Source organism: Dipodomys spectabilis, unplaced genomic scaffold (genome assembly GCF_019054845.1).
Source record: "Dipodomys spectabilis isolate Male_0828 unplaced genomic scaffold, ASM1905484v1 ptg000096l, whole genome shotgun sequence".
NCBI lineage: Eukaryota > Metazoa > Chordata > Mammalia > Rodentia > Heteromyidae > Dipodomys > Dipodomys spectabilis.
This window is the reverse complement of record NW_024870773.1, coordinates 13,788,372-13,812,966: the sequence shown is the minus strand read 5'-3', so window position 1 is coordinate 13,812,966 and position 24,595 is coordinate 13,788,372. Positions and strand designations below refer to the sequence as shown.

General features: G+C 37.5%; 1 protein-coding gene across 3 annotated transcripts in view; it reads left to right on the top strand.

Moving 5' to 3' along the window:
• Slc39a12 (solute carrier family 39 member 12) overlaps positions 1 to 22,400 on the top strand; it is a 60,410-nt gene extending 38,010 nt beyond the window's left edge. For all 3 annotated transcript variants that reach the window (XM_042686290.1, XM_042686289.1, XM_042686288.1), the window contains 3 exons: positions 1,387 to 1,545; positions 3,575 to 3,762; positions 22,272 to 22,400. In XM_042686290.1, coding sequence (XP_042542224.1) covers positions 1,387 to 1,545; positions 3,575 to 3,762; positions 22,272 to 22,400 — 476 coding nt within the window. The remainder of the gene's footprint in view (positions 1 to 1,386; positions 1,546 to 3,574; positions 3,763 to 22,271) is intronic.
• Positions 22,401 to 24,595: the final 2,195 nt, after the last annotated feature.

The window sequence follows — 24,595 nt, the reverse complement described above, 5'->3', positions numbered from 1 at the left end:
AGAAGCTTCTCTCTATTTTTCCTTCAATATCTACATGGCCTAGTGCTGAAACTTGTTTTTCAGGAAGACAAGGGGACAAAGGGCACTGAGTCATGCTACCTTGAGCTAACTTGGGCCAGAAGAGCCATTCGCGGTACTGTTGTAGCTGCAGTTTGGGCACTGAATGAAGCATTTTAAGAGTATTGCTAGCACTAATAAATGGTAACCCAATGAGGTAGTAATGGCAGAAAAAAGATACTGCCACAGATGGATGGGAGGACAGTCCGACCCAGAGGAATAGTTTTGGAAAATCAGCTCCCCGTTATTGTCATTTTTCAGGGAGATTTCTCTGCACCCACTCCCGCTACTATAACAAACTACCAAATACTGGGTGGTTTATACACAACAGAAATTTCTTCTTCACAGTCCACAGATCAAGGTAGGCAAGGACCTACTTTCTGATTCACAGATGATACCTTCTCACTGTCTTCTCCCATGAAATAAAAGAGGAGGGAACTCTGACATCTTTTTTTAGTGTTCTACTTCCATTCATGAGGACGTTGACCTTTTCACCTACTCACCCTACCAAGGCCCTGAATCTTAATTCCATCACATTATGAAAGGACATTTCAGTGTATGAATAGGAGCACAAACATTCAAAATGATATTCATTTGCTATACTTCCATAATCCACTGTGTAAGCCATGAAATTACTTGCACTCTGTTTTCTGTTACATGCCTGAGAAGTTTTCTAAAAAATTTAAAGGCATTGTCAAATAATTTGGAGTTGATTAATTACTCTAGACACTGTAAAACCTGCATATCCTTTTGTCTTGAAGTTGTGTTTGTATAAGGGTTAACTATTTATAGAAACATTTGATATTGTACAAAGTAGACTGTAATAACACTGTTGAGAATCTTTTTGTATTTTGTGTTAGGCCCTACTTCTTGTGAATACTCTCAAAGAAACTTGGTAATATTTATTTCAGTATCACAAAAAAATAGTGCAAGGTCCTTCAGTCATTACAAAATGCATTAAAAACTCACCAATGGAAAAAAATCATTGGCCGTATTGAGAGAGGCTATAATATTTTAATTTATATCTTTTGTCCTAGTTAGACAAGATGATAAAATAGTAAATGCCAGCACATCATTTACCTCATAATTGTTAGACTTGTTAGTAAAAGAATAACCATTTCAAGCTTACTAATTACTATAATTGCATGTCCAGTCCTAACTTATTTTAAAAGCAGAAATGAAGTGGGGGTTATTGAATTAAACATGTATTAGAATGTCACAGGTGGATGGGAAGGTTGGTGGAATGAAAGTTGGATTGGCAGAGTTCTGTGGTAGCTACTGCTCTGCTAATGCTTCTCATCCCCCCTTTTTTTAAATATAAATATTTAGGCAACGCCATTAGCTTGTTGGCCATAATGATACTGGTTGGGGACAGTCTGCATAATTTTGCAGATGGTCTAGTAATAGGAGCAGCATTCACATCATCATCGGAATCAGGAGTGACCACAACGATTGCTATCTTGTGTCATGAAATTCCACACGAAATGGGTAAGTCCAACACTTATTCTTTCCTGCTCATTGAAAAAGTCAGAATAATTGTAGTTTGACACGCTTATATATATTTTTCCAATGAATAAATGCAGAAAGAGGAATAATTTCCATTTGTAATTCACGTAAACCATAAGGGAATCCACAACACTGTTCCTATATCTCGTAACAGAATTCAAGTAGATTCCTTTATGATCTGTCCAACAGTGAGAAATAGCTCTATGTGGAGAATTCCAGAGAATTCTCATTCCAGAGAATGGGAGAGAATTATGCAGAGAAATCTCAGTTTAAAGAACTTTGGCAAGGACTTTAAAATGTGTGTGTTGAACATGGGAAAAAAATATTAGCAGAAGAACTTTGCCCATTGTGGCAGAAAGTAGGCCAACGAGGTATAGTAACATTTAAATTAAAGCCAAACCATGATTGCATCAACCTTATTTATACAAAAATGATTAAAGCCGAAGATAAAGTTGAAATGACAGGCGTGTGGTAGTGGATACACAAAGCTCTCTTTCTGGATAACCTCAGCGGCCTTGTAATTTAAACCTGGCTCCCGGAAACCAAGACGGGATAGACGAGAATCTTCTCAAACAGACCCAGAGGCAGTACACACACACACACACACACACACACACACACACACACACACACACACACACACACACACACACACACACACACACACACACACACACACACACACACACACACGGGCCCTCAAAGGGATTAGCCCTTATTTTTCTGCTTCCACTTTCACGTTTGCATTGTCGCTCAGACCTTTGCCCAAAACCCTGTTGCCAATGCATTATTTGTGTGTGTACACACGTACGCATGCATGACTTTGTGTGCACGGCACTAGTACCAGAGCTAAACTTAGAGCCTTAATGTGTCACTTGCCTTTTCCCACTAAAGGCTAGCACGCTACACTTCTGCTTTGGCTTTTTGCTGCTTAGCTGGAGATAAGAGTCTCTCAGATTTATCTTCCCAGGCTAGCTTTGAATCATGATCCTCAGATCTCAGCCTCCTGAGTAGCAAGGATTAGAGGCATGAGCCACCAGGGCCAGCCTTGCCAATGCATTATTGGCTTTTTGGAGTAAATTATCCAAGGTCCTTTTGTATCTCATTAAAATATACCTGGCCTGGAAGCCATACCCTATGGTCCTATGTTTAGCTGCTATGATAGTGGAATAGCACTCACTTCTTAACCTCAAATGTACATATTACACGTGGGGAAATCACCAAGGAAGGGACTACGGCAGCCCATGGCAAGCAAAGAGATTTCAAGACCTCTTCCTCAGACCAGTTATAAAATGGAACTAAGAAACAGAGCCCCCAGTCTGTCTCTTCTACACAGTGTTAGTCTCTTCTCAATCCGCAAGACTAAGAAATAAATATTCTCAGATTTACTTGTATATCTTTCTCTTTTTTTGAAGAAAAGGTGTGGAGAGAGGGTGTTTTTTTTTAATCTGTACTCATCAAGGCAGTAGAACCACTTTTCACAAAGAAAAATTGTTTTCACACTTGGTCTTAGCCAAAAGGCTGAGAAGTGATAGAAAAAATTGTTTTCTAAACCACCTTTTGCAACGATTTGAAAATCTCTAAGTAGTTTTATCCTTCCCCATAGTAATTCCTATATAAATTAAGTCACAAAAGCTCAAATAATATGATTTCCCCTGTCAAGTTCCAAGGCAAAAAGAGTTATAATCCCTGGGTCAGAGAGTGACTCTGTCTTGCATTTATCGAACTCGAAAATGCCACAAGATAACAAAAACTGGAGAAAATGTCAGAGACCTCCGTGAACAGACTATATTTAGGACAAGCCAGAGGAAGAAAATGCTCATTGCTGCTAACATGAGTTGGCTGTGAACCCTACAGAAACATAGGAAAGCGGTTTCTTAACTGGTCCGTCAATGTTACTTGTGAAATTGGTTCCAGTTGCTGAACTCTGAAGCAGACTTGCACTGCACTGTATCATCAAAGGTGTTTAGTGAGATGTTAATTACACTTCCCTTTTCCTCTTAAACTTCAGGAGATTTTGCTGTTCTTTTAAGCTCTGGGCTTTCCACTAAGACTGCCATCCTGATGAATTTTCTAAGTGCTCTGACTGCCTTCATAGGACTGTACATTGGGCTCTCAGTGTCCGCTGACCAATGTGTCCAAGACTGGATCTTAACCATTACTGCTGGAATGTTTTTATATTTATCATTGGTGGAAATGGTAAGCGTTGTGGCTTTTCTGTTTTTCTTTCTTTTTCTTTTTTATTGTCAAGGTGATGTACAGAGGGGTTACAGTTACATAAGTAAGGTAATAAGTACATGCCTTGTCAAACTTATTACCCCTTCCTTCATTTTTTCTACACACTCAAAATGTAAAAGCAATTCAGAAAAGAGAATTAATATGGCAGGGTAAATAAGAAGAATAATAGTTCACCCTATATGATTTCCTTCTATTGAAGAATATAGAAAATAATATAAAGGATAATATGAAGAATAGTATATACTATATAATAAATATAATATAAGTAGGTTTTCTATAATCTAAGGAATTTGATCATAGGCAAAAGGAATGTAGTGTGAAATTTAAAAATAACTATTGGCATTTTTGTCTACTTAAATGGGAATTTTAAATGCTTTATAATTGTCTAAAAAATGTGTTAGATAAGAGTGGAATCCCTTGTCTTGTTCCTGATTTTAGTGGAATTTACTTCAGTATTTCCCCATTTAGTGTGATATTGATTATGAGTTTGTGGTATATAATATTTACTATGTTGAGGTACATTGCCTCTATTCCTTGTATTTGCAGAGCTTTTATCCTAAAAAGATACTGAACTTCATCAAAGGATTTTTCCACATCAATTGAGATTATCACATGATTTTTGTTCTTGATTTTGTTTATTGCCATATTATATGTGTGCACCTATATACACATATGTACACATCATATATATGTATATATGCACATACATACATACAGATATATTCTTGTAGGGCAGGAATACAAGTACATTCACAATGGTGTGTTGTCTTTTTACTCTGATATTGAATGCTGTTTACAAGTATTCTATTTTATTATTTTATTTTGCTTTATTTTATTCACTTTTGATGTTAGTACTAGAGATTGAACTCAGAGCTTCTCACTCACACTTGGCTTTTTCATTCAAAACTGGGGCTGTACCACTTGAGCTACACCTCTGCTCCCTCAAAGTACTTTGTGAGAAATTTTTGGGTCTTTCTTCCTTCCTTCCTTCCTTCCTTCCTTCCTTCCTTCCTTCCTTCCTTCCTTCCTTCCTTCCTTCCTTTCTTTCTTTCTTTCTTTCTTCCTTCCTTTCTTCCTTCCTTCCTTCCTTCCTTCCTTCCTTCCTTCCTTCCTTCCTTCCTTCCTTCCTTCCTTCCTTCCTTCCTTCCTTCCTTTCTTTCTTTCTTTTTTGGTCATGGTAGGGAGTCTGTGTTTCTTAAAGATACTGACCTATCATTCTCTTTTCTTTTTGTTTCCCAGTCTGGTTTTGGAACAATACATACTTCATAGAATAAGTTTGGTAGTGTTTGCCTTCCTTTCTATTTTGTAGAAAAGTTTGAGGAGTGTTGGTGATTATTCTTTTTATAAGTTCTGATAGAAGTCAGCATTGAATGCATCAGGCCCTAAGCTTTTCTTTGTTGGGAGAATATTATTGCTTCATCCTCATCACTTCTTACAGATCTGTTTAAGTAGCTTAATTTTTTTTTACTTCAGCTTTGGCAAATGGACTGCCTCTAGAATTGTATCCATATCCTCCAGGTTTTCCAGTTTGTGTGAATGCAAGCTTTTAAAACATTCCCTCACAATCTTCTAAGTTTCATTGGTATTGTTGTGATACACCCATTTTCATCTCTAATTCTACTAATATGTATCTTTTCCATCCACTTTTAAGTTAGATCAGCCAAAGATTAGTCAATATTATTTACCTTTTCAAAGAACCAACTATTTGTTTCATTGATGCTAAGCATAATTTTTTTTAATATTGTTGGTAAAAAGGTAGTATGCAGAGAGGTTACAGTTACATAAGTCAGTTAAAGAGTACATTTCTTTTTGGATAATGTCACCCTTCCCTCACTCCCTCCAAGTTTTCACCTCATCTCTTCATCTACAAGTTGAATAGTTCATTGTCAACATCGTATCTGGTGGTGTACCACTGCTGCATTTGTTCACTCTTTGTTGTAAAGTTTTTTAGTCTCTAATTCATTCATTTCTGCCCTAATCTTTATTATTTGTTTATATCTGCTATGTTTGAGTTTGTCTTCTTGTTTTTCTGGGAGCTTAAGATGCAAGCATTAGGTTATGTATTTGGGATTTCCTGTTCTCTTTTTTGTTGTAGATACCTGTAGTTATAGACTTTCCAAAATTTTAGAATACTTCATGGATTCTCACATAGAAAGTAGGCTAATCTCTGTCTCATTCCCGTTTTAAAATATGTGTTGTCCAAGTAAGCACTGGTTTCCCTCATTACTGTGAGATTCGAGTGGATGAGATTGACATCAAAGGTCCTTCTATGTTTTGAAGTATTCTTCTATATCACTTGTAATACTCAGAATAAAATTTAACTTTGAAAATGAAGCTACAAGTGAAACAAATCCCATCCCATCCCCCTAACCTAAGTTTAAGGTAAGAAAATGCTGTGATCTTTCCAATTTGAATCTGGATTTGTAGCCATTGTGACTTTGAATACATACAGTACTAAAAGATAGGAGCTACTCTCTGTTGAAAATGTGCATGTATTATGTATCAGTCCTCAGATTCACGTTGGGCCTCTTGATTGTCATCCTTCTATTTGGGATTGCTTTTTTCTTTTGGGTTCATTTGGGGTCATTTGCTGGATACTTTTTTTTTTTTTTTTAACTCAATTCTGTTTTTAACCCAGACTGGATATCTCTTCAAGTATGATGGATGTGTATGTACAGAGTCTATCTTTGTTGTTGTTGTTGTTATGTCCAATATTGATCTGGGAATATTATCAAACCCTATTTATCATGTAGAATGCTAAGCTCAATATATCATTTTCCTTTCAGTGTCTTTGCTACTTACTTATCTTGTAAGAGTAAGGAATTGCTCCTAAGAAAGCAATGTATCTGATGATATTCTTTGCCATTCCAACTAGCATAAATCTTGAACTTGGGAGTTGGGATTGGCCAAGGAAAAGCCAGCATCCTGGCAAGAAGACAGAAAAGAAAATACTTTGAGTTTCCTGGGGCTACTTCCTAAAATTCAGGTCGCCTGCTCTCTCACGGCCTTCAGAGTAACTTCTAAACAAATACAGTTCCTTTCACATAGCAGCAAGTTTAACTGTTGCTTTCTTCTGGGATTGTGCCAAAGAAAATAGTCTGTCCTTTAAAGAGAAGAAAACAAAGTTCCAAGACTCTGTAATATGGCAAAGAAAATAAATGACAGCAACTGAAGGGTGAAGGGGTATGTTTTAGGGCATGTTTTTTTTTTTGTTTGTTTGTTTGTTTTTTTTGTGTGTGTGCTAAATCCCTTGAATTTATCAGGCACCTTCTGAGTTAATGTGAACAGACTAGCTAGACGTTTGTTTTGTTTGTTTGTTTCAAAGTAATTTGATGTGTTATTCCACACTCCTAAAAGAGAAAGGATGAAGGACAAGAATTGCAGGGCGGCGGGGGGCGGGGGGGGGGGGGGGGGGGGGGGTGGGGGAGGGCGGCATTAGAAATGAGGTCAATGAAGAAGAAACTCTTCTCTAGGGACAAGTGCCAGACTTCCTATTCCCAAGTGGCAGTGCCTCCTTGAAAGTACCCTGACTCCCAGTTGCAGGGAATCGTTTCTAAAAGAAGTGAAGAATGAGTACAGATCTGTGAAACCAAGGAAAATGACTTTTCTGTTAGGAAGATCCAGGTCCTAGACTGCCATTCCCTGAGAACAGAAGCAACAGCAACGCTGTGTGAGAGCCACACATATGGGATGGATCTGGGGAAGCACAAACTCAGGGCAGAAAGGGTGAAGCATGGAAGGAAACGCCCATCTAATCATGTACTTGAAGTGGTTCAGCACTCAGGGGGACTCAATCACATAAGATCGTCTCAGGAAGTTTTGATAAAATGGACCTCAAAAGTTTTGGTCTGGGGCATGAAAGAGAATTCACATGTCAGCTTTGGTCCCTTCAACCCATTGTCCCTACAAATGTCACCTCCCCTCCCCTCTCATTACTAGATGATACGTATTTTAATGCTAGGAGCATTTCCATAGGGACCTCATGCCATCAAATAGGAGAACCCCAAGACAGAAGAGAGTAATGTGGCATAGGACGGGAATATGGCACAAAGCTAATTAATACCCACTTGGAATTGGTCTCCGCAGCAGAGGCTTAGTGCGGAAATGGGGTCAAGGTCAAATGCAGAGCACAGAACTGGTGTCCATAAGCAGTCTCCCTTTTCTCGACCAGACTAAGTTCATGGCCTCCTTTGGATTTTTTGAACTATTAGAAAGTTATTTTTAAGTAATTGTACCAAGGTTGAGTTGTCAACCTATCAGTTTTTGAGTACAAGGCATCCTGACTGTTACCCCTTCTATCATTTTCCTCCATCTCTCATCCTTTGCAAGTTACCTGTTTCCATAGTTCCATTTTTACATAGATATGTTGATTATAATTGTTGTTTTCATCCACTCTTTCTCTTTCCTTTCATCTGTCCCTTACCTCCAACAATCATGCTTCAGCTTCCTGGTAATTATTTTGTTAAAGTGTCTGTTAGTTGTTCAGAGGAGTTACACCCTGGAGATCCTCCTTTGCTTATTCCATTCTTCAGTTTGTTTGTGTAGACAGGCATATGACCCTGTGTAAGTTTCAAAATAGGTTTGTAATGTAGGTCTAACTGGAACATGGGTGGACAGGTCTTTACTTTTATCCTGATTTGTCACCTCTGGGATAAATGCCCCTAAATGGTATCACTGGATTACAGGGTAGTTTTGATGTTTAATGTTTGGAGGCATTTCCAGAATGCCTTCCAGGGTGGTTGTACTGTTTTGTATTCCTACCAACAGTGCGGATAGAGCTCCTTTGACCCCACATGGCTGCCAGTATTTGTTGTTGTTGTTATTGTTGTTGTTCTTGACAATGGCCATTCTTACTGAGGTGAGGTGGAATCAGAATATGGCTGTGATTTGCATTTCCTTGAGAGCTCATGGCCTTTTTCATACTTCACATCCCATCTATGTCAAAGCCCCTCTCTGGTAGTAGCCAGCCAAATACTCCACAGGTCCTTAACTCAAAATAGTTAGAAAACCAGTGCCAGCCTTGCAGGTCTTTGAAGTCACTATTGATAACCACCAGCTCCACCCTCCAGTGCCTCATCCTGGTTCTCTCCTCATCAGACAGTACTTGAGCTGACCAAGATCCTGGCAGGGCCACCCAGGTCTTCATGAAAGGTCTGAGTCTCCATTGCTTTTCCCTTGTCCTGCCATGTTTTCTGCAGTGGTCAAGTCATCACTGTTCCGGTTTTGGAAGCAGCAAGTGATGCTTGAAGGGATCCATTTCTAAATAGTTCTTTATCTTTCCTCTCCCCCTCCCCCGCCTAGCGTAGCAGCAGTGCAGTTCTCCCTGATCATCAATACTGGGGATTTCTACCAGTAGAGGAGCTTTTACTTGGTTGCTTATTCCATTGGTATAGGAAGCCCCTGATGACACCTCCTTTCTGGAGGCTCTGGGTATGGATCCATTTTCTCATCTTTTCCAGCTTCTGGTGGCTACCTGCATTCCTTGGCTCCTGGCCACACCCACAAAGCTGGCTGACCACTCGCTCAACCTTGCTTCTGTCAGCATATCTTTTTCTGACCACTGCTGAGAAAAGGTGAGATCCACTTCCCCACTCATGTGATTAGAGATGGAAATGACCCCAATAATCTGGGATAAGTTTACAATCCCAACATCCCACACTTTATAGCTTTACATGCCCATATTAGAAAGGAAGATTAATGTTCTCTCTCATAAAGCTTGAACAAAGAGAAACTTAAATATAAGGTGATAAGGAAGGAAATAGTAGAAATTATAGCAGAAAACATAAAGCATCCATATAGACTGATTTCTGTTTGCTGGGTTTTTTCCTCTGATGTTCTGACGTTCTGCTTCGAACTGTAGTCCTCAGATCTCAGCCTCATGAGTAGCTAGGATTATAAGCATGAGCCATTGGTGCCTGGCAAAAGACTTTTATTTTTAGCTAATATGATTTAGTCTATAATGTGTAAGTTAATGAATTTGTAAAAGAAAAAAAGTAAGTTATGCCAAGGAAAGTTTTTGGCGGTTTCTTTTTTTTTTAATCTCCAGCAAAATTTCAAACCTTTAGGCATTTTTCCTAAGGCTTTTAGATCCTGCAGACTGAGTTTCCATAGCAACATGTGTGTGGAAACCTCCAGGGACTCTTGACTGTAGATGGAATTAGAGATGCTTCAAGAACTGGGGGAACTGGGCAGCTACCCAGGGCTCACTATATTAATAGAACCCAAGTGGATGGTAAAGGAGTTATAGCCCAGGGAAGGAGGTAGTGGAGAAGGAAGCCCCGAACAAAGCAAAACAAATCCTTGCCATGTAAATTTAAGGCACATTAGTGAAGAATTTGCCTCTGTATCCGTAGTTTCCATGTCCATGAATTTAACCAACTGCATTTGAAATATATCTCCCCTAAATTGCATCAGTACTGACCATTTAGGCTTTGTTCTGGACATTATTCTCTAAACAAGGAAGGATAACATTTAAGTAGATCCACCTTGTGTTGGGTTGATAAATAGTCTATAGTTGGTTGGGGTGTTTATTTGTTTGTTTGTACCAGTCCTGAGTCTTGAACTCAGGGCCTGAGCACGGTCCCTGAGCTTTTGTGCTCAAGGCTAGGTGCTCTACCACTTTGAGTTACAGTGGCATTTCTGGCTTTTTGGTAGTTAATTGGAGATAAGAGTCTCAGGACTTTCCCGCTCAGGCTGGCTTTGAACCATAATCCTCAGCTCTCAGCCTCCTGAGTAGCCTGGATTACAAGTGTGAACTACCCTATGCCTGGTCTATAGTGGCTGTTAGACACAGGAAAGTGTGCCTAGGTTATATCCAAACTCTGAACCATTTTACAGGAGAGACTTAAGCATTGTAGAAGACCTGCAGTCCGTGTTCCTTGGGTAAAGACTGAAGGATTGCTGTGTGATCTATTTCCAACCCCGACTCTCCACCCATTTCTCTTTACCACAAGTATTCCAAGATTTTTCACTATTCTTAAATCTTCTCTTTCTCTTCACCAGAATATTGGTAATATTGCTTCAAACTTCCCCTATAATAATGGAGGGAGAAGCATCCAGATTGCACAGTCACTTAGAGCAATTTACAATCTACCATCTTATGGGAAAGCATCCCTTAGAAATGATATCAGAGCTAGAGTTTCCTCGTTTTCCTGGAACCCTTTCCAATTTCTGTCTTTCTTATGTGAAAGGCAGATAAAGAGTTTTAAATTTCAACTTAAAATTCTCTGCCTCTAAGACATATGCAAAGGAGTAATAGTAGGATCTGTACATGAAATACTTTTGATAAATACTGTGATTCATAGCCCAGTTCAGATTCATTGGTCATTAACTTACTTCAGGAAATGTAACATCTTCTGAGTGAATTTGGTGAGAAGTGTGTATGACAGGACCAAGCAATGTCCTTCCCATTCTCACCTCTCTTAGTTGCATGACTATGGCATTAAAATAAGGATTCTACACTTTCAGAATTTTGATCCCATTCCCTCCTTTCCATCTTTACTTTGCAATTTGTTGAGTTTGAGTCAGTCTTTGGGATTTGGGGCAGTTCTAGGGTGTGAACTGAGGGCCTTGAACTTGCTAGGGTGGTGCTCTACCAATTGAGCCCCTCTGCCAGTCCTTTCATTTGGTTATTTTTAGAGATGGGGATCTCACTTTATGCTTCACTAACCTGGACCTCAATCCCACTATCTGACTTTTACATGTAGCTGGTGTGACAGTGTGTGCTACCATGCAAAACCCATCAGATCGAGCTTGAGCCATAGTTTTCCTGGTCTCAACTTCCCAAGTAGCTAGGATTAAGCTACCAGATGGCTTAGCAGTTTGAGTCTTTCTATCTCGGAGAAATTTAGATAAGTCCAGTCAATAATTCAGTCAGCAATTTAAAATCACCAGACTGGGTATGAAAAAAAGCACTTTTTCCCATTACAAAAAAAACCAAAAAAACAAAAAAGCAAAACAAAACTAGTAACATCCTTTCTTAGAAGTTTGGCAATACCTAGGTACAATGCCTTTAAATATGCCATTCACAGAAAGGAGATATTATCTTTGGAGAAGATATATGAAGTAACTTTTATGTGTGTGTTTTTTTTTCTTCCATTTATTTTTGGAGGGCAGCACTGGAGATTGAGCCCAGGGCTTCACCTTGTCCAGGAAAGCACTAGACCACTTGAAGTCAGTTTGTATCATTAAATAATCATTGAAACCAGAACTTGTATCATTTTAAATAATCCCTGGATAAGGAAGAAATGACCGACATCACCTCCCATTTCAGGCAGCAAATATAGTGTCGTTTGACATTCAAAACTGTTGCTTCTCAAAAGAAATATGAAGTATTCTTAGCAACAATCTTGAAAGGATTCTCTTTCTGTAAACATCAATGAGTCTTCAGGTCCTGGTGGTTCACTCCTGTAATCTTAGATACTCAGGAACTGAGATCTGATGATCCTGGTTCAAAGCCAGCCAGAACTGGAAAGTCATGAGACTCTTACCTCCAATTAACCACCAAAAAAAGAGCTGGAAGTGGAGCTGGGGCTCAAGGAGTAGAGAGCTATCCTCAAGTGAAAAAAGCTCAGGGACAGTGCCCAGGCCTTCAGTTCAAGCCCCACAATGGGTGCATGCACACACGCACACACACACACACACACACACACACACACACATACAAACTACAGAGAAAGAAAGAAATAGATAAAGATAGAGATAGAGATTCCAAAGCCATCATTTCTTATAATAATGCTGGTTGATAACTACCTTTGTTGAGTATATAAAATTAAGAATTCATCTAACTGAATCATATCCCCTAAGGAAAAAAAATAGAGGAGTGGACTACTACATACAAGCAAGAAGTGGTATTTCATCTCTCCTTATTGTATGACAATGATATTATCTTCCTCTTACAACTTAGTTTTCAAAGAGAAAATGTGACTCATCTTCTACCACAAAATGCTTCATGAATTGCCTAGGAGGGGCAGCATCTGGTGCTGATCCTCAGGACCCTATGTTCGAATGTCTGACAGATACAATTCCATTCTGATGTGTTTTAAATTTTTGAAAGTTACCTTTGGCTAACTAACGCATTGAGATCTGTGGTCCTTGCCTTCTTGCCCAAGAAGAAAGATTGACATTGCTGTACTGCCAGGTATGATGGTGCATGGCTGTAATCCTAGCCCTCAACAGGCTGAGGCAGGAAGATTGCATGTTCCAAGCCAGTCTAAATTGTCTAGTGAGACTGACTGACTGACTGAATGTTTTAAAAATAAGGTTGCTATGTTAAGTTATTTTTTAATCATAGCTATGAATTAAAAAGACCTCAATTCCAACCAGGACCAGTGTGAACCAGAACCAATTTGCCAGTTTCAGGATTTCATTGAGTCATCATAATCTAATAACATACAATTCCAAAAATAGGACCTTATGTTCACAGCTTCTTTCCATGAATTTCAAAAGGAGCCCTGAAGAAATTGAATTCTGTCAGAAAAGAAGGGGAAATTTAAGTAATAAATTCAGGATAGCCACTCCCCATCTTTTATTGGCAAGCGTGGGAGATTGTTCAAAGTGAGAATGAACACAGTATTCTTATGCCAATATTCGAGGGAATTGGTGCAGTATTTTTATGCAAAGATTCCAGAGACAAATTTCCATTCTCCAGGATATTTTAGAAAGACATCTCCTGCCAGATACTATGGAGAGGCAGTACTTAATAAAACCTCATCTCTCTTTAAAGACTTCTGCCATCTTGTTTCAAAGGTAATCACAAAGAAATTTGAAATAGACAGGACTACAGACTTGATAAAGAAAAAGTGCAGTTCAGCAGAAAATAGTTTGGGGTTGTTTCTGAATCAGGAAAGTTGTGTTTATACTCTGGGACTCTTGAGCACCAAACAAAACCCAGAATTTGGGTAAATTAGGAAAATGAATCCTTCCCAGGCAATAGCTAACACTTCTATCACCTCTGTTCTCAAATGTCACCCACATGCAGCTCAGTGTAATTGTGACAAGCCAACAACTGCTCATCAACACAAAGCTTTATGTGTTTATTGTAATCAATTTACGCATGTGATGAAACTGATCATTTCAACCATTTTTATGTGTCTTCTTCAAAGGCTGTCAGGTGCACTGTTAGGTTATGATGACCATTTTCCATCTCCAAAACCTTTTCACCTTTCCAGACCCAAACCCTGTACCCATCTAACAGTAAGAGCGCCTTCCTCTCCCTTCATCCCCAGGCAATTCAACATTATTTTCTGTCTCCATGAATCTGAGTACTGAAAACTCCTTATCATACAATCTTTCACATGAGTTTCACTTGGTGTAACGTTGCCAAGGTTCAACCATGTTATGACATGCCAGATGTTCATTTGTTTTTAAGACTAAATAATAGTCATTGTATGCATAAATCACATTTTGTTATTCCACCTCTGGTGAACATTTGGGTTATTTTCATTTTTGGCTACTATGAGTGATGTATGTATATGCCCTGACCTTTAGTTTGGTTGGGAATATGTCTAGGGGTTGGTTTGCTTTATTTTCTTCACTACATGACTTTTATCTCTTAGTTCTGTTCCTAAGAATAATATTCTTTTGATGATATTGTACAGGGAACTTTTTCTTGATTTCCTTTCTGAATTGCTTTTTGTGAATGAAGAACATTAGATATTTTAAGTGAATACACTTTAAGTGTTCTAGAAGGACTTCATGTTCACAGCAAAATGGATCAGAAGGCAAACAACATTCTCATACGCTTCCAGTCCCCCAGCCCCCCATGGACATCCGGAACCTAGCAATTTAATTCTGTGATATTCCACAAACCCACAGTGTGACATCATTATGACTCAAAGCCCATAGATTATATTAAGGTTCACTCTTGGTATTATATTTTCTATGGGTTTTGACAAATATATGATGACACATGTCTATCACTATATTTTCAGGGGAGAGTTGTACTGCCTCATCATCCTGCTGTTTCTCCAGTTCATCTCAACCATTATCATTTTCTGTCTCCATAATTTTCATTGTTTTAGATTTGTTATATATAGCCACATAGTATGTTGCTTTTTCAGAATGACTTCTTCCACTTCATAATATATATTTACATTTTCTCTATGTCTTCCCAGATTGGTAGCTCATTTCTATTTAGTTCTGACTGATATTCCAGTGTCCAGAAACATCATAGTTTGCTTCTCTATATAACTATTGAGAAACATCTTGATTATTTCCAAATTTTGGCCATTATGGATGAAGCTGAATGCTTTTATGTCAACATTTAGGTTACCTCTGTGGAATTTTTGTGTGGACATGAGCTTTCTTTTTTCTTTTCCTTTCTTTCATTCTCACTCTTTTTTTCCTTTTTCCTTCCTTCCTTTCATCCTTCCTTCCTTCTTTTGTCCTTCCTTCCTCCTTTCCTCTCTCTCCCTTCCTCCTTTTCTTTCTTTTCCTTCCTTCCTTCCTTCCTTCCTTCCTTCCTTCCTTCCTTCCTTCCTTCCTTCCTTCCATCCTTCCTTCCTTTCTTGCTTTCTTTCTTTTGGTGAAAATTCCATGCAGAAGGGTTACAATTACATGGGCAAGGTAATGAGTACCTTTCTTATCAAGCATTGTTGCCTCCTCCTTTGTTTCTCCTTCCCATCCCTTCCCATCTCCCTCCCTATCCTCCCCCCCACCTCCCCCCCCCGACCCCGTGCCAAAGTTGTAAAGTTCATTTTTCAACCTAACGTCTTGTACATCTCATTGTTACAATGGGTCCACCTGTATCCCTATTTAAACGATTTGTTTTTTCCCTTCCTCTCCACAAATTATACCAACATCAAATACAGTGAAAACAGGGGTGATACCATGGGAGAGGGATATAAAGCAACAAAGAAATATCTTATTTATATGTTAGAAACAATAGCAAGAAAGAAAAAAAAACATTTGAGTCCTTATCTTGGGGTTCATTTCATCTAACATTAACTTATCTGACCTTTTCTGGTTGACTCAGACATATACTAGTTATTGCAAATAAGGGAAACCATGGGACCTATGTTTCTTTGGGCCTGGCTTACTTCACTTAATATAATTTTTTCACTTAATATAATTTTTTCCAAGTCTTTCCATTTCCTAACAAATGGAACAATGTCATTCTTTCTGATGGAGGCACATAATTCCATTGTGTATATATACCGCATTTTCTTGATCCATTCATCTACTGAGGGGCATCTGGGTTGGTTCCATATCTTAGCTGTGGTAAATAATGCTGCAATAAACATAGTTGTGCTGGTAGCTTTAGTATGGTCTTGTTTGTGATCATTTGGGTAAATGCCCAAAAGTGGGATTGCTGGGTCATAGGGGAGCTCTATGTGGAGTCTTTTGAGGAACCTCCATACTATTTTCCAAAGTGGTTGAACAAGTTTACACTCCCACCAAATGATGCAGTAGGGTTCCCTTCTGTCCACATCCCCTCCAGCATCTGTTGTTATTAGAGTTCTTGATTATAGCTATTCTAATTGGGGTGAGGTGGTATCTCAATGTTGTTTTGATTTGCATTTCTTTTATGGTTAGAGAGGTTGAGCATTTCTTCATGTGTCTATTGGCCATCCTTCTTTCCTCTTCAGAGAAGTTTCTCTTTAAGTCTTTAACCCACTTATTTATTGGCAGTTGTTTCTTTGAGGATTTGCTGTTGGGGGATTTAATCTCTTGAGTTCTGGGTATATTTTAGATATGAGACCCTTGTCCGTTGTATGGCTAGTGAAGATCTTCTTCCTCTTCCTTCCTTCCTTCCTTCCTTCCTTCTTTCCTTCCTTCCTTCCTTCCTTTCCTTCTTTCTTTTCTTTTTCTTTCTTTCTTTCTTTCCTTTCTTTCTTTCTTTCTCTTCCTTCCTTTGTTTCTTTCTTTCTTCCTTTCTATGTCCTTCCTTCCTTCCTTCCTTTCCTTCTTTCTTTTCTTTCTTACTTTCTTTCTTTCTTTCTCTTCCTTCCTTCCTTCCTTTGTTTCTTTCTTTCTTCCTTTCTATCTCCTTCCTTAGTTCCTTCCTTCCTTTCTTTCTTTGTTTCTTCCTTCCTTCCTTCCTTTCTATCTCCTTCCTTTCTTCTTTTTTCCTTCCTTCCTTCCTTCCTTCCTTCCTTCCTTCCTTCTTTCTTTCTTTCTTTCTTTCTTTCTTTCTTTCTTTCTTTCTTTCTTTCTTTCTTTCTTTCTTTCTTTCTCTCTCTCTCTCTCTCTCTCTCTCTCTCTCTCTCTCTCTCTCTCTCTCCCTCCCTCCCTCCCTCCCTCCCTCCCTCCTTCCCTCCCTTCTTTCCTTCTTTCTTTCCTTCCTTCTCTTTGGATAAATACCAGGTTGCATGTTTGTTAGGTCACATGGTAAAAGTATGCTTAGTTTTATAAGGCACCACCAAACTGCCTTTCGGAATAGTTGCAACATTTAGTATATCCATTGGCAATGAATAAGTGTTCCAGTTAATCCTCAGGTTCACCAGCACGTGGTATTGTCAATATCTTGGATTTCTGGCCTTTCTGATAAGCATTTGATGGCAACCCATTGTTTGAATTTGTAATTTCCTAATAACACATAATGTTGGCCATATTTTCATATGATTATCTTTCCTCTATATTTCTTGTTTGGTATCTGTTCAATTTTTTTGGCCCATTTTGCAAATAGTTGTCTACTTTTTATTAAGTTACTTGATCTTTTTAGATGGCAATTCTCAATTGAATACGTTTTGAAAATTCTCTCAATTTGTGACTATCTTCTCATTCTCTGAACATTGTCATTTGCCAAAAAGACTTTTTTTTTTTCAGAAAAAATCCAATGAAGTGTAGATAGCTATTCTTCCTTTCATGGACTGAGTCTTTGATGATATGTTGGCTTGATTATCTTCACCAAAGTTCATGCTGAACTTTAATTCTTGTTGTTACTTACTAAGAAGGTAGAAACCTAATTGAACCATGGTAAATTATTTGTGAGGAAATTAAAGTTAAGTAAGGCCTTACCATTGAGACTCTGCTCCAGCAGAACTCTGGGTTTCTAAAAAGAGGAGGTGAGACCTATGTTAAGAAGATCTCTCTCACCAGATTAATGTTCTACACTGCCTGAGGACACTGTTGAGGGTCCCACCCACAAGAAAGACTTAACTAGATGAGGTTTGCCATATCTAGAATTTTCCAGTTTTCAGAACCATGAGTCAAATAAATAATCTTAAAGTTGCCTACTCTAAACTTCCAGAAATTCATTCACCACTGCCAAGCATTCCAATCCAGGCCCTGACTCCAGCAGACATTTCTCCTACTGGGCTTCCACTCTGATAAACTATGGTCCTTTCAATCCATCTTCTGTCTCTCCAGTCTCTGTGCTCCCAGTGACCTCTCCTGAACTCTGCAGAGTAGGTGATTTTTCATTTGATCAGCTTTGTGCATGAGAGAATAGAATGACAACAGCTAAGCTGAACAGGAGATCAGGAGGCCTTGGGGATGAACTTTTCAAGCACATAATTTGCACGTGCTAACAAGGAATTGAAGCTCTTCATGCCAAATGTAAACATGTGCCTTCTGCAAGAGCTAAGAAAGCCACTGACCACGTGACAGCAGTGGAGCAAGTGAGCCTTCCAGTGAAGTGTGGTTAAGGAACCCTTCAAGATACATTTCTGAGCTTTCTTCTTGCTCATCTCTCTCAAACATGATTCTGCTTATAAAATGCTAATCATCTCTGCCTCAGTGAATACATAAGCATTGAGAATCCCTTTGAAAAGGAAGATGTCATCAATTCTCAAGGGAGCTGTATGAAGAGATTGATGCCCAGTGCTACATTCCTGAGAGAGACAACGTATTTCAAGTACAGCTTCTTCACCCTCATAAAATCTATAACCAAACGTCTTCAATGGATGAATATTGAATATTTATGTTTGAGTCACATTTTTTAAATTATAGTGGAGTTTGAACTCAGGACCTCATTTGCTGGCAGACTGTTCCTCAGCCCAGATTTTGCTGATTGTTTTTGGAGACATTATCTCACAGACTTTTCTGTCTAGGCTGGCTTTGAACTATATGATCCTCTAGATTTCAGTCTAGGATTATAGGCATAAACTTTGACTAATGCAAGGACTGCTATCTTTGACTTAAAACATGGGATGCTAACCTTTCTTCTTCAGAATGCCCATATATGAAATACAGGTGATGGTAAACATTGAAATGGGTCTTTAATGATGTCAACAATAAACCAGGTTTAGATTACAGAGAAATCTTTGGTTGAGGCAGGAGTCTGAAGCTCAAATGAGCAAGAAAGAGGGACAATCTATTAGTTCCAGTGGGTGTTTCACCTATCACCCTATTTTTATGACAGGCTCTTTCTGCTTTGTAACTGCTGCATAGTACCTGATATTAGGTGTCCATCTGCATTTATTCATTCCTAAGGTGTTCTCTTAATTTTCTCCATGAGCATTTATTTTAAAGCTTCTCCTTAACTATAATCAAAGGGACAGACTCAAATTTAAAACATATGCTTAATATCACTGTTTAATAACAGAAATCCTACTTAGTAAGTTATCTATCACAACAATGTATTGACTAGGTAATAAAACTTTGAGGGACCGTTGTCTATGGATAAATCACGTGATTATGTGGACGGTGGTACATTTTAAGGAATTTCTCACCTATAGCTGGATTCAGACTTTGAAAAAAATACGGGCTAGAGAGCTGCATTTTAGGTAAAGATTTCCATCCCCCACCTCAGAAAAATGACACGTTCTTAAGTATCATATATTTTGCATCCATTGATTTGGGTTAGGAAAATTTCTAAACATAATACTAAAAGATAAGTTAGTTGTCTATTTCAGCATTTCAAAGTTCCTGAAAGAAGTCTAAAACCGTTCATTCCTCTTAGCACTGTTTCTGAATAAGATTCTTGCTGAATAAGATTCTTCTCCCCCTGTCCCGATACTTTAGTGATAATTAACTCTAGCCTTCATTTCATCCCCTCATGAGCTTTGGTGTAAAAAAAAACCAAAAATTAAGATTTATAAAATCACTCAGCAAAGAATTCTACTACCCTGGAATAAAAGGAGACTTTTCTCACTAAAAGCCAGAGAGGAATTGGTAGCAATTAAACTCTTCACAGACATTTGAAAAACCGATGGAAAATTATAGGCCCTTGACAGTTAATTCCTATGGGCCTTTATTTTCCTTCAAACTTGACTGAAATGATGGCCTACCTACGTAGGTTCAGAGTTTGCTGAAAAGCTGTAGTCAGATAATGGGTTGAACCTTGCCATTCTGTTTGTATCTTTTGGAAAGAATTTCTACAGGATTCTCTGCTATTCTGTTATTTGTTTAAGTGATACTTTGATTTATGTGTTCATCCATTACCATTCTGGAAAGAATCAAGGCAACTTAAACTGAATTTTCTTACCAAACCAAATCACATATGTGGGCAAAGGTAGTTAAGATAGGTCACCCAAGCTCCTATGTTATGATGCAACTGTCTTCATGCTTTTTACAAATCTTGAAAACACAGAACTAGTACCATATCTTTAATGTCCACAAAACATCGTATATGTGTTATATTATTCTCTCACTGTATTTTCCTTTAGTGATGGTGTTTATGTCAAAGTGGACATGGGTACCATTTTGATTTTTCTAATTAGAAAGAATGAATTTCAGATCCAGAGCTGGTCTTTGGAGGTCATTGGATGTTGAGGACCTCAATGAGCTGACCTGGCTTCTCTGGTCCTTACTTTAATATCACATGGCTGTACCTTAGCCACATCCTCCCTGAGCCAATGTTTTCACATAACTAAAAAGAGTTAATGGTTATTTTTTATGCAGGGTTATAAAGAGTAAAGAAAGAGGAGATATGAGAAAGATAGATGAGGCTAGAGGCATCGCTTAGTGGTAGAGCACCTACCTGGCAATTGTGAGACCCTGAGTTCAAAACTCCAGGACTGAAAATAGAAAAAAAAATAAGAAAAAACAAGTGGATATATATGAAAAGCAAATAAAGTACATGTTGCATAATATTTCATAGCTTTGGCATTCTGAAAGGCCTCTGCAGGAGAGGTAGGCTTCCAGAACACAAATAACTGAATGAATACCAAATCATCATAGAGTCCTGTCTACTTGTCAGAAATATGTAAAATATAAAATTAAAATCCAGTGCTTTAGCTTCCTTTTGTCACATACAAAATTGGGAATGGATTAGGTATCACCCACAGTGTATAGATTTTTTTCCACGTATCATTTTAAAATAATTCTAATAATTGAAGGGTCATACAGGAATTCTCTCAAGGAGCATATTCAAACATAGCAGAAAAGTACAAACAGGGCTAGTAATTTTAAGGCCATCTACTCAAAATGGTAGTTCTGGGGTCTACTTTGTTTTTTAGTCCAGTGGACTAAATACTGCTGGGGTATGAATAGGTCACAACTCAAATCCACATCTTACTGAATTATCTAATTAAAAGAAAGAAGTACCTTCCTCTTCAAGAACACAAAACAGGGATCCAAAAGTGCTTCACTGCAGGCCCTTGAAAATGTATGCATGCTGGTTTTCCCATTGTATAGCCCTTGAATATTTTATCTATTGATCTTCTATATGGCAGGTTACATAATCAGTAGTTCTTTCCCATGGGTGATTTTAGACCCAGGGAACATTGCCAATGGCTTGGAAATATTTCCCATATTTCATAGGTGGGACAGATGTACAGTTGACACCTAGTAGCACATTTGGTGGGTGCCAGGGATCTAGCTTGAATAGCTGACAGTAGAAAGTAGAGACCTTGTAACAAAAATTTGCTCCAAAAGTCAGTGTGGCCAAGATGGCGCCACTAAATGTCCAGTCCACAGTGGCCTGAGCCGGAACTCAGCCCACGGAATTTCCATGGGTTCCCTCTGAAATCATTTTGTGGTAAGAGATTTCACCCATGGCAACCCTTACCGTGGTGAGAAATTTGTGCTAAGACAAGGCAGAAACACACTGTAGCCCTGCACATGATTCCTGAATGAACTTCTCCTTCTAAATGGCATGAAGGCATTTCACAAACATGAAATCACTTCCTTTTGTCTCTGAAAATAAAATCCAGTCCTAGGAAATGATGCTTCTACTGTGCTAAAGGTCACGGAGACCTTGGGCAGCTCTCTGAAAACAAGCTATTCTAGATGCCTTGCAGCGAATTCATTTATCAGTGCCATAAACCTAATAGAACAATGTGGGGGGGAAGCAAACCTTCCACATATCTATTTCCCATCTAAACATTTGCTGAGAAGAAAAGTAAGAAGAGTGCAGTTTCACCAGACAGCTCAGTCAATGTAAGACTCCTGTCAATACCTGGATCCTTCCAACCACCATCTCATTAACATACAATGACAAGAGCTACTAAGCTTCTGGGTAACTGTTTTGGGAATTTTAAGGATATTAACTTTTGAATAACAAGTCTCTCAATGTTTTCCCACCAGGCTTTTCCCAGCAGTTGAAAATATCTGGATCTTATTCTGGTTTTTCATTCTTTTTTTAGCTTCCTGAAATGACTCATGTTCAAACGCAGCGGCCCTGGATGATGTTTCTCCTGCAGAACGTTGGATTGATCCTAGGTTGGCTCATTCTCCTGCTCTTGGCTATATATGAGCAAAATATTAAAATATAAGCTAAGGTCCTCAAAATCCATCCGAAGTGAATTGATAGGGTCTCATTTCTTTTGCTGTACTCTGTACTGATTAGCAAATTAGGGTGTTTTTTTTTTAAAAAAATTGAGCTAAATTACGTATCTTTTAATTCATTAACGTATTAACTTATAATTCACTTTTGGTTTTGAAAGCATAAAGGTCAGGTTGTCCTTCACTGAGATTTTTCGTTGTTGTTTCTAATGTTATGAGGAAACTTGTTCCCCTCTCTCTCCCTCTCTTCCTTTCTCCCTCGATCCTGCTCCTTCCTTCTCTCTCCCTCCCTTTCTCTTTCTCTTTCCCTCCCCATCTCGCTCCCTCCATTTCTTTCCCTCTCCATCTCTCTCCTCTCTTCCTGCCTTCCTTTTCTTCTTCTTAGCCTCCTTCCTTTTATCTGTTCTTCCTTCCTTCCCTCCCTCCCTTCTTCCTTTCTTCCTCTTTTTTTTATTGTTGGTCCTGGGGCTTGAACTCTAGGCTTGGGCGCTGTCCCTGCACTCTTCAGCTCAAGGCTAACACTCTACCGCTTGAGCCACAGCGCCACATCCAGTTTTCTAGTGGTTTATTGGAGATAAGAGTTTCACGGACTTTCCTGTCTGGGCTGGCTTTGAACCGTGATCTTCAGATCTCAGCCTCCTGAGTAACTAGGATTACAGACATGAGCCACTGGCGCCCAGCAACTTTCTTCTTTATTTGCCTTTTTTTGTGCATAGTAAATCCTTAATTAATTCTAATAAACTTGAAATATTGTTTTCTAGGAAATATGCTTATTTGTAGTATTTAAAGTACATAGATATCTGTTGGATATGATAGCAGTTACAACATTTTTATGTCAGTAAGACCTTTTCCCTGTGGAATTATAAGCAAAGGCAAACTGCATCATGAACAAATGCAATAAAGTCTAGTTTTCAAGCAATGCTTTGTCTTACCTTCTATGACTGGATGTCAGATTCCACATCCTTTCACAAAGGCTGCACATGATAGACTTCAACGGAAGCAGCATCCCCGGGGATTGCTCATGAAGAAGCAGTCTTTAAGTCTGGGTGACAATATGTCAGCATTCTCCAGTGGGAGACACCACAAGAGATCTGTCCCTTGCAAGTGCGGGAAACAAAAGCATAAACAAAACAAAAGAAACTGAAGCTTATATCTGAATGTGCATTAATGTTTAAACTCTCATGGATTGCATAGTAGACTATATGGATAAAACTAATATGACTGATAAGTGAGCTATGTTCTATAATATTTCTATGGATCTCTACATAGGATTTGTTAAGTTTATGAGTAAATTCATCATTGATAATATAGGTTATTAAAGTAAAAAATACCCTGGGCTTTAGTCATTTTTTACCTTGAAAACTTCATGATCAATATTTCCCTTATTTTAAAATTACATATGTATTCTTAATTATATATAAATATTTAAAATTATATATAATCTCTTATATATACAAAGTATATATAATTTAAAATGTGTATAATTTATTATATATAATTATAAATTTATATATATCATATATAATTACACATAACATATGTTTATATCAATATATGATATATAATATAATTTATAGTATTTATAATATAAAATGTATGTATTATAAATACTAAATAGATTTATATATAAGTATATATAGTTTTATATTTATATAATATATAAATATATTATATATAGTATAATATTATATAATTAATATATAATTATATATATATAAAATATATACAAATATATTTTTATATATTTATATAGAAATTTATATATCATTATATACATAATTATATATATTTATATAATATATATAATATATTTACATATAATTATATATCATTTATATATAATCTATATATAATTTATATTTATATATAATGATACATAATTATATATACTATACAATATATATTATACATCATAGTATATAATTATATAGTATATATATAGTATATAATATGTAATATAATACATTATATTATATATCATATATATTATAGTATATATACTATATACTATATTATATAGTATATATATATATATATAGTATATATACTATATTATATAGTATACTATATTATATATATATATATACTATTATATATATATAATAGTATATATATAATATATATTATAGTATATAATATATAACATATAGTATATATTATAGTATATAACATATACTATAATATA